General features: G+C 37.4%; 1 protein-coding gene across 1 annotated transcript; it reads left to right on the top strand.

Moving 5' to 3' along the window:
• The first annotated feature begins 10,013 nt into the window (after positions 1-10,013).
• On the top strand, positions 10,014-10,849 carry LOC110466348 (peptidyl-prolyl cis-trans isomerase 1-like). The gene has a single exon (XM_021522789.1). It carries the CDS (start codon positions 10,096-10,098, stop codon positions 10,609-10,611), a length of 516 nt encoding a protein of 171 aa, XP_021378464.1. The 5' UTR covers positions 10,014-10,095; the 3' UTR covers positions 10,612-10,849.
• Positions 10,850-11,202: the final 353 nt, after the last annotated feature.

Here is an 11,202-nt window from a genome sequence, read left to right as displayed (position 1 = left end):
GGGGGTCTGTACGGATCAAAGTGGATGGGTTGTTGGGGGTCTGTACGGATTATAAGGTGGATGGGTTGTCGGGGGTCTGTACGGATTAAGGAGGATGGATTGTCGGGGGTCTGTACGGATTAAGGTGGATGGGTTGTTGGGGGTCTTTACGGATTATAAGGTGGATGGATTGTTGGGGGTCTGTACGGGTTAAGGTGGATGGGTTGTCGGGGGTCTGTACGGATCAAATTGGATTGGTTGTTGGGGGTCTGTACGGATTATAAGGTGGATGGGTTGTCGGGGATCTGTACGGATTAAGGTGGATGGGTTGTTCGGGGTCTGAACGGATTATAAGGTGGATTGGTTGTCGGGGGTCTGTACGGATTGAGGTGGATGGGTTGTTGGGAGTCTGTAGATTATAAGGTGGATGGGTTGTCGGGGGTCTGTACGGATCAAAGTGGATGGGTTGTCGGGGTCTGTAAGGATTAAGGAGGATGGATTGTCGGGGGTCTGTACGGATTAAGGTGGATGGATTGTGCGGGGTTTGTACGGATTAAGCTGGATGGGTTGTCGGGGGTCTGTACGGATCAAAGTGGATGGGTTGTCGGGGGTCTGTACGGATTAAGGTGGATGGATTGTGCGGGGTACTGATTACCAGTAAGGTGGATGTGTTGTTGGAGGTCTGTACGGATTATAAGTTGGATGGGTTGTCGGGGGTCTGTACGGATTATAAGGGGGATGGGTTGTTGGGGGTCTGTACGGATCAAAGTGGATGGGGTGTCGGGGGTCTGTACGGATTAAGGTGGATGGGTTGCAGGGTGTCTGTACGGATTATAGGGTGGATGGGTTGTCGGGGTTCTGTACGGATTAAGGTGGATGGGTTGTTGGGGGTCTGTATGGATTAAGGTGAATGGGTTGTCGGGGGTATGTACGGATCAAAGTGGATGGGTTGTCGGGGGTCTGTACGGATTAAGGTGGATGGGTTGCTGGGTGTCTGTACGGATTATAGGGTGGATGGGTTGTCGGGGTTCTGTACGGATTAAGGTGGATGGGTTGTTGGGGGTCTGTATGGATTAAGGTGAATGGGTTGTCGGGGGTCTGTACGGATCAAAGTGGATGGGTTGTCGGGGGTCTGAACGGATTAAGGTGGATGGGTTGTTGGGGTGCGGACCCCCTACCCTTTGATATCAATAAAAAGATACTCTTAAAACAGAGAAAAGTGAACCGCATATTTTTTTTCTGAAACTGCGTCCCATATTAATATAATTATATATATCATACAATGGTCGAGTTAATCATGTCATAGCTTTATATTTTTTAAATGGAACATGAATCGGTCGTCCTGCAGTGCTGGCCGGCCGGGTTAATGATTGAGAGACGAACACTATCCTTCATCAATTCCGTATCGGAAAGTTCGAACGCATCGGGAACACAGGGACATGAGAATTCGTTACAGCTAGATTTGGACCTATGCTAAGGTGTTCAGAGTAATGTTTTAGAGGTTTCGATCGGATTCCGGTTAATATGACACCCCAATATTTGTATGTATACACAATCATTGGGGTATCATTTTTACGGAAAGTCAATCTAAACCCCTTACACATGTAAAATTACTCTGAACACCTTAGTTTAGGTCCAACTATAACTTTAACATCAGATCCCTGTGATCGGGATATGTTGACGTCCATTTTACAGCTTCAATTTGACGATCAGAATGCTTTAACTTTGTGGTTTTCTCTCTGACTAGATTGTCATAGGATCCCGCAGGTTTGTTTTGGTTTTCGACATTTTGAACCACGTGGCGGTGTAAACTCGGTACTGACGGAAGTCTTGCGCAGTATATAATTGGTTGAATCGGCTGAATTGATGCACTCTAGGGCTAGACCTGGTCGTAAAAAACTATTTCGAAAACAATTAGGTGGACCCGCGGGCGTACGCCTGGCTACGCGCCTGCCGAGCATGGAGATTTTTGAGCCATGGCGTCAACAATTGTTGCTGGAAAATGACGTTGGAGTATGTTTCTGTCCATATAATATAACTTTTGGTAGTAGTCGCTATGAAAACAAATTCTGGCACTATTTTTCACAAATGAGTGTAATAAACTGGTACAAGTATTTTAAAAATCGAATTAATATTTCTTTAACAATATAAAAGGAAACCGATGCAAGATTTATTATGTAACACAATCAATATTGAGGAAATGTATTATAACGTACAAAATGTATTTCGGGTACCCCACACCATGCATATATGCCTTTTCTCAATGATGTATAATTAGGTCAAAACTTTCCTGCATTCACACGCCAAGGTATAAATTGATATCATCTGGGGTTACAGTAGGGGATACCGGGATGTTTAAATTTATGTGTATATATAAATGTTACCGTTTAGAAAACAAAAAATCCACGCTTTTCATAAAATAATAACGAAAAGACAACCCCGTCCGTATTTGAAGAATTATTTTGATTTATCTGTCGGATGATTAGCGGCAGTTTTGGGGGTATAAATATGACGCCAAAAACCACGCCGCGACGTCAGATTTTTCCTGCGAATTTCATGACTTTCATGCTTTTACCATTTCTCAAACTGGCCACTGACCATCCCCTGTTGAACAATATCCACGGGTATCCGTTCCTCGACCGACAGCTGACCACCACTGCCAGGAGTACTAGGAGACACACTTAGCCATCTATCGAACTGNCTAATCCCTTGTCTAATTTTGGCAATAAATATGTTTAAACTAAAACCATCCCCAGTGGAACCATATCGACAGACAGCCGTTCCTCGACTGACAGCTGACCACCAGTGCCAAGAGTACATTTCATCTCACGGAAACCAGGCAAACTTGATAATAACTAACATAAAACAAATAACAATTTCATGAACATGCTATAACAGCCCCCACCCCCAGTTAATCTGATGATTGATATAAAGTGATCCTCACCAATGAGAACAATTCTTTAAGGCCAGTGAAAAAACAACTATTATTTGAATATTTTTAAGTCCAAGGGGACCTTCGGAACACATGCGGAAAAGTTTATAACTCGGGATTATTACAGCTATTTTAGTATATAATTATATGTGCTTTCTAATACCAATCTTTTTAAACTCATACGTCAATGTAATAATTAATATTTAAATGTATGAACTAATTATCGATAACTTTCTATCTGGGTGCTAAGTATATTTCATGCAGAAAAATACGCAACTGTGTGAGTACGGAGTCAGCTTCAATCGGGGATCGTCGTCACTTTTATGAAGAATTTCTCGGCTGCATTTTACTACTTTTATCTCCCCCTAGTTTAGAACTTAGGGTCTGGTCAAATCTGGAAAAGCACTCCCCGGAAAAGTGTTGAGTGCAGAAAGGTCAAGCCCATACATACATAGCATTACTGAGATCAAAACGAGAAAATATTTACGGAAAGTGCCGACGGTTCCCGATTGAGTCAGCTTTTCACAGCATTCCTTTTTCTACGAAAAAAACCAAAGTTACTTTTCGGTTACGGAAATGACCGAGTGGTTACGATTACGTACGAGTATTTCGGCATCCCCCTTTAATGACGTCATATGAAAAGAACAGCTCAGAAAAGAACAGAAGAAGTCACTTTATAGCAGAAGTGACGTATGAGTTAAAGTCTATTTTCATAATGTTTTCCTTAACGATAATATACATCCATGAAGGCTTATATATGTGAATTATGAATGCAGGTTTTATTGATATCCATATCCTCTGTTGCTTGTACCTCTCTAGCGAAATACTTATTTATATCAGCTGGGAAGAGACCTGTGATATATTAGTCTCTGAATCAGAAACAAATTATAAATTGCGCGTCAGTCACGTGACCCACGCTTAACCACCAGAGCGTTTATGTTTAGTGAAAGTCACTGGAAGTCACTGCAAGGCCGAGCGTAATCTTATCGTTAGTTTTGCCTGATAGCAGTGATTTAGATCGATTTAAAAAATACATTAAAGTAAATGTGATTCAGAGGTTTGCGTTAACACTGTGACACATGAACCCCGGTTAAAATCAATTCAAGTATATAAAAGAAGATTTATGTGTAATATCAAGGACTTTAATATAAGCCGTGGTTTATGAGACTTGCACAAGTCCTAAACATAATAATTTCAAATATGCATCTACCGAAACAATAAATCATACTGCACATAACCAGAGATTTTATATACTACAGCTTTATATGTCTCTGACATAACAATATAATTCTATCGTACAATTACTTTACTGAGATCATGTCTGCGGGATAAAATCTACAATGTATCGGAGCAATGCTAGCTTTTTTAAACGTATGGCATGTAAAACTAAAACAGCCTCGTAGGTCAAATACATACAATAATTCAAGAACAATCATTATTTTTACTAGCAAAGAAGTAACAGAGACGTGCATGTCTCTGGTAGTAATAGCGACAGTGCAACATTTTTTTTTTTTGCAATTTTCACTTTCAAACAAGCAACGTGAGCACTTAGACCAGAGACGTATATATTATGTATTATCATAACATTTCTAGCATACGTCTGTTCGCCGATGACTGTTTGATATACAGACAAATCAACCAGTACAGTGACCACCAACTACTACAGGACGACCTAAACAACATGGAAAAATGGGCTAACCTATGGGGAATGATATTCAACACCAAAAAATGCTATGCTATGAACATCAAAGAAAAAAGTCACAGATTCTACACCCTAAATGGACATATCTTGGAACAAGTGAAAAATAATCCCTATCTTGGACTAACAATTTCAGATGACCTCAAGTGGAACACCAACATACTAAAAGGAGCAAGGAGAGCCAGTTCGACCCTTGGCTTTCTCAAAAGAAACCTAAAACATTGCCCATCGTCTTGGAAGAAAACAGCATATATATCCTTAGTGCGATCCATCCTTGAATACGGCGCCATTATTTTGGACCCTTATACAAAAAAAGAAACCGACAAACTGGAACGAATACAGCGCTTGGCAGCCAGATTCATCTCAAATGACTACAGATCAAGGGAAGATGGACGTATCACAAGGATGCTGAAGAAACTCGAACTACAAGGATTTAACGCGTTGAACAACAATTTAACGCGTAAAAATAGTTTTAACGCGTTAAATGCTATCACGTTAAATGTATACTTTTATCGCGTTAAACAATCAAAAATATTTTAACGCGATAAAATGCTTCCCAAGTTTAACGCGTTAAATGTTGTACTTGTTTTTTTAACGCGTTAAAGTGTCATAAATGAATGGACCAATCACATGTGCAGTTACATACAGTACTTAAGCATGGCTGATGAATGCTGTTCTGGTAAGATGGCTGGAATCGGCTGAGATGAGGTCAATTTACATGCATTGCAATAAAGATTCAGTCCTGAACAAATATAAACTTCCAAATCGGTGCCCAAAATTATACTTTTCATCGGGTCCGGATAAGACGGTGGATTTTTTGCTCTTTCCGATGTATAAGATTTATCTGTATATAACGTAAGTAGATGACATTGGTTACTATTTTATAAAACTAGTTTGTTAACTGAAAAACGTCTAACTTTTTGTTAACAAATAACTAGCAGTAAATTGCAGACAATATAATTGGTACATATATTGTTCAAGGTCATGAGGTTGAAGCTCACGGTCACTAGATACAAATAAAACATGAAACATGGCAAGAATCTGAATTTTCGAATTTCCATAAAAACGGTACACTTTTTGTATAAACAAATATATAAGAAAGCTATAGGAAGTTATGCAAGGAATATTTCCGCAAAGTTTCTATGTCACAGGTTCAAATGTCAAGGTCGTGGACACTTGGGGAGACTGAAATTGCAAATTTTCCTAAAAAAGGTACACTTTCTGTATAAACATAAACTAGTCGCAAAAAGTAATACGAAAAATGTTTTGGCAAAGTTTCGAGGTCATAGAGGTTAAAGTTAAATGTCACTGACACTTCAGAAGACCAAAAAATGCCCAATTTCTCATTAACGGTACGCCTTTTGTATACACTTCTACATTTCCAAAATTGTAGAAAAATATTTCAGCCAAGTTGTAAGGTCACGTGGTTAAAGTCCAGAGTCATAGACACATCAGGCGACTGAACATGCCCATTTCCCCCAAAAAAGGTAGACTTTTTGTTTACACATATACATTAGAAAGTTGTAGGTAATTGTGACAAGATTATTTTGACGAAATTTCAATTTTCTCAGAAACCTAGCACCCATTGAATTTAGTTGCGGAAACAGGCGAAGACAGCTGTGAATGTAATCGCTTCAAAATTAAACTAGTTCTGAAACTTATGTGATATACAATATTTTGTTGATAGGTCATATTATTCACATCAGTGTAATTGATGTGGCACAAGAGAAGGCAGCGTTTCTGACCGATGACCCATTTGAGAACATAGTAGCGGCTGTAAAGTCCATGGAGCAGGAACTACTGTCTTCTTGTCGCGATCCAGGTATGGTACACATAATAGCTCCGACAGCTCTTAGCAGCTGGTTTACGTAAGAGGTGGTGGGTGCCGGAATGGACCACTCAAACCAGGTTACCTTGGGTGCACTTTGCGTTAAGCTCCATTTATTAGCAAATATAAGTCGCATGGTTATCAAACTTCATGTGTATTCACCCTCAGAGTACTAGGTTGAGGCTACCCAAAATGGAACACTTTTTAAAGAAAAATATTAATATTAAGTTTCTGAAAGACTGATTTTTTTTTTACTGTAATGAAGCAATACATGCCTTAAGCCTTCATCTTATGTATTTTTTGGGTATCAACAGCATGTGTGTCTATTTATAGAGCTCATTAAAATGCGTCAGGTTCACTTAGAATTTGTTTGCTGGTCGAGTACCCAAAATGGAACACTTAATCATATACTATTAGAAAGTCAGTTTATGAAAATGACTTCAAAGCATTTTAATAAGTTTCTTAATTAAACAAACTTTTGACAATTTCTGACAAATTTTACTCATTTATTCCCTAACAATTCATTTGATCATATAGTTTTCCATGTTAAGAAATATGATCGAAAATGTATGCTTTCGCATCGTACTGTTTCCCTGGATTAGTAGGTGATCTTCTTTCATCCCAAGGGTGTAGGGTGAGGGTACCCAAAATGGAACTGTACCCAAAATGGAATACTTTGATAAAAATTACACAGGAATTGTTATGCAATAAGATATAATGGTATTATTCTAAATCAAAATTTAAATAGTTTTATGCATTTTTAACAAATAGCATTTGCCTACTTCTTAAACATTGCTCATAAACTCAATTGAAATAATAAAAAAAAATGAAATAAAAAAATCCAAGGAAACAGTACGATGCGAAAACATTTATATCATGGTTTGCATCCGACCCTCAGCAACTATAAGTTGCATTTTGGTTTCACAATGCTGATATGCAAGGACGCATCTGATTGGTTGTCAAGTTTAACGCGTTAGCATTTAACGCGATAAAATATTTTTTTGTCGCAATAAACATGTATTTAACGCGTAAAATGCTAACGCGTTAGGGCTTAACGTGATACAAGTGTCTATTTAACGTGATAGCGTTTAACGCGTTAAAACTATATATAACCCGTTAAATTANCTTCTTAAACATTGCTCATAAACTCAATTGAAATAATAAAAAAAAAAATGAAATAAAAAAAATCCAAGGAAACAGTACGATACGAAAACAGTTATATCATGGTTTGCATCCGACCCTCAGCAACTATAAGTTGCATTTTGGTTTCACAATGCTGATATGCAAGGACGCATCTGAGTGGTTGTCAAATTTAACGCGTTAGCATTTAACGCGATAAAATATTTTTTGCCGCAATAAACATGTATTTAACGCGTTAAATGCTAACGCGTTATAGGGTTTAACGTGATCAAAGTGTATATTTAACGTGATAGCGTTTAACGCGTTAAAACTATATTTAACCCGTCAAACTCTTGTTTAACGCGTCAAATGATGTTTAACGCGTTAAATGCTAACGCGTTAGTTTATCTCGTTTTTGACATAAACGGCCTTTCATATTTAAGAGTGCTATAACGCACCAAAAATCAAAGCTCTCTCTCTCTCCTGTTGTATAAAAACCGGAACCGGGTTCTACAACGTACAGATACAGATACAGATCACCGACTTAGATAGCATCTAATTCCGTGGTAATATTATACGTCTCTGCTNTTAAAAAAATCAGGTATCTCTGGGAAATTATTATCTTGGTGTGAAAATTATTTATCTGACAGAAGTCAAAGAGTTGTTATAAATGGGCTTTCTTCGGAAACTTACAATATTAAAGCAGGCGTACCTCAAGGTTCAATCTTAGGTCCTCTATTCTTTCTAGTTTATATTAATGATATAGTGAATGATATTAATTGTAAAATAAAATTATTTGCTGATGACACTGCCTTGTATATAATAGTTGACAATCCTACCGTCGCTGTTAATACTATAAATAATGATCTTTCAAGGATACACACATGGGCAAACAAGTGGTTAGTAAAATTCAATCCAGACAAGACAGAATTGTTATTAATAAGCAGGAAAACCATACAAGGAATTTATGATCCTATAACTATGAACAATATTAATGTATCTACTGTAAAATCTCATAAACATTTAGGAGTTTTGTTGGGGGATGATGGTTCTTGGAAAAATCACGTTGATTATATATTGAAAAAAGTATCACCAAGACTAGCTGTATTAAGAAATTTAAGAAACACTCTTGATAGGAATTCTCTTCAAACAATATATTTTTCTTTTATTAGACCAATTTTGGAATATTCTGATATTGTCTGGGACAATTTACCAAACTATCTATGTCAAAATTTAGAAAACGTCCAGATAGAAGCTGCGAGAATAGTTACAGGTGCTACAAAATTGTCAAGTGTTAGTTTATTGTATAAAGATGTGGGCTGGGAAAAATTATCTAATAGACGGGAAAATCATAAAATCTTACAGTTCCACAAAATGTATCATAAGAAAACTCCATCCTATCTCTCAAACTTAATCCCAGGGAAAGTATCAGATAGTCATATGCATAATACTAGAAATTCAAACAATTTACATTCTGTTAGATGTAGAACTCAATTTTATAAAGACTCGTTTTTAAATTCCTCAGTACAATTATGGAATGCATTATCTGTAGATATTCGTGAAAATCCGTCCGTTAACATAATTAAAAGTTTTTTACGAAAGGATAAAGTAATAATACCTCAATATTTTAATATTGGAAGTAGACATCTTCAAATTTTACATACACGATTAAGGCTTAAATGTAGTAATCTTAAACAACACTTATACATAAGAAATTTAGAGGAAAGTCCATTATGTAACTGCGGATTAGTTGAAAGTACCCATCATTTTTTACTATCTTGTGACAATTATACCACAATCAGACAAAATACACTACATCAGTTAGATATTATTCTTACTGAAAAAACACTTCTATGGGGTAATGATATTTACTCCAAACAGAAAAATGAGGAAATATTTTTGACAGTCCAAAATTATATTAAACTAAGTAAACGTTTTAGCTAATATTTTTGTACCAATTGTTTTAAATATGGAAACTTAGTGTGCTGTATCATTTAACGGTATTCAATACAATAAGGTGACCTGAACATACAGACTAGCAATTTATGGCGTCATAAATCATGTCTATTATCAATTCTATTCACCACATGTACATGTATATATGTTATCTGTTAAACCTTATTATTATTCATTCCATATTGAAATAAGGTGTACTCCAGTACCGAAGATTCATTTGCCTTTTGATTTGTTTGGGAAAGGAATTAATATAAGCTCCAAACTTGTTTTCCCATCCCATATTTACAGTTGTACTTGTAATATTGTTGATTATATTGAATAAAATATTGTTTAAACTAAGGTAATAGAAAATGATATTAAGATACAATCGAAACCTCTTTACTTGTAACAGAGACTTATAAATATACTATGGCTTTATATGTCTCTGCTTGTAACTTACACTATAACCTTTGACTTAATGATCAGGCCTAACTAGCGATAAATAATGTCACTAAACGCGTGTTTCCGGTTAATACCAACTAACAAATACAGCCGCCATTCCGCCCTGCAGAATATTAGCCGGTTGTACACAACGAGCTTAAAATGTCCAATCCGAAAGTATTTTTCGATATGACAATTGGAGGTGCATCGGCTGGGAGAATTGAGATGGAGTTAAGAGCAGACGTTGTTCCAAAAACAAGTGAAAACTTCAGAGCACTTTGTACAGGTGAAAAGGGAACAGGAAAGAGTGGAAAGCCATTACATTTCAAAGGCTCATCATTTCATCGTGTCATCACAGACTTCATGTGCCAAGGAGGGGACTTTACGAGAGGAAATGGGACCGGAGGAGAAAGTATCTACGGAGAAAAGTTTGCGGACGAAAACTTCACGCTAAAGCATACTGGACCGGGTATTTTGTCGATGGCAAATGCAGGCCCAGGTACGAACGGCTCACAGTTTTTCCTGTGCACTGTAAAAACAGCATGGCTGGATGGAAAGCATGTGGTATTCGGCAGTGTTACAAAAGGGATGGAGGTTGTGAAGGCAATAGAAAAAGTTGGCTCAACAGGTGGAACGACAAGTAAACCTGTTGTGATTGCTGACTGTGGGCAACTTTAGAGTCTGCAATGTAACATTCAATATTGCATAAGTGCACAGGAACTTGGAAGTTCCTGTGATTAGTGTCACCCTGGGAAACCGTGCTTATACAGGAAACATTGGATGAAAAGAAACACTTGGGACAGAAAGTGCTATCATAGTTATTCTCTTTGCTTTGTGCTTAAAGATATTGTATTTTCAAAGAGCATCCTTTGATGAAATCATACTGTAGAACAAAATAAAATTGTCGAAATTTACAGTATTTCTTATATATTTCTCTCTTTTAAAGCACAGGAACTTGAATTTCTATCAGAATGGTCTATTTAAGCTCAGAGAACTGATTACGCCCAATATATCCCCCCCTTACCGTAGGGGGCCCTTACCTATGGGTAGGGTGGTATATATTGGGCTTAATCAGTTCTCTGAGCTTAAATAGACCATTTTGATAAAAATTCAAGTTCCTGTGTTTGAAGGGACAATTTCGTGAAGTAAGTTTTTTAGCCCGCCATCAGATGATGGTGGGCTATTCAAATCACCCTGCGTCCGTGGTCCGTTGTCTGTCGTCCGCCGTCCGTCGCTTAACAATTCTTGTTATCGGTATTTCTCAAGAAG

This window comes from Mizuhopecten yessoensis, unplaced genomic scaffold (assembly GCF_002113885.1).
Source record: "Mizuhopecten yessoensis strain PY_sf001 unplaced genomic scaffold, ASM211388v2 scaffold11131, whole genome shotgun sequence".
NCBI classification, from domain to species: domain Eukaryota; kingdom Metazoa; phylum Mollusca; class Bivalvia; order Pectinida; family Pectinidae; genus Mizuhopecten; species Mizuhopecten yessoensis.
The sequence above is the reverse complement of the archived record's forward strand: the minus strand, read 5'-3'. Positions and strand labels throughout refer to the sequence as shown.

Coding starts and splice junctions, on each gene's coding strand:
- LOC110466348 (XM_021522789.1), top strand. CDS start 10,096: ATGTCCAATCCGAAAGTATTTTTCGATATGACAATTGGAGGTGCATCG.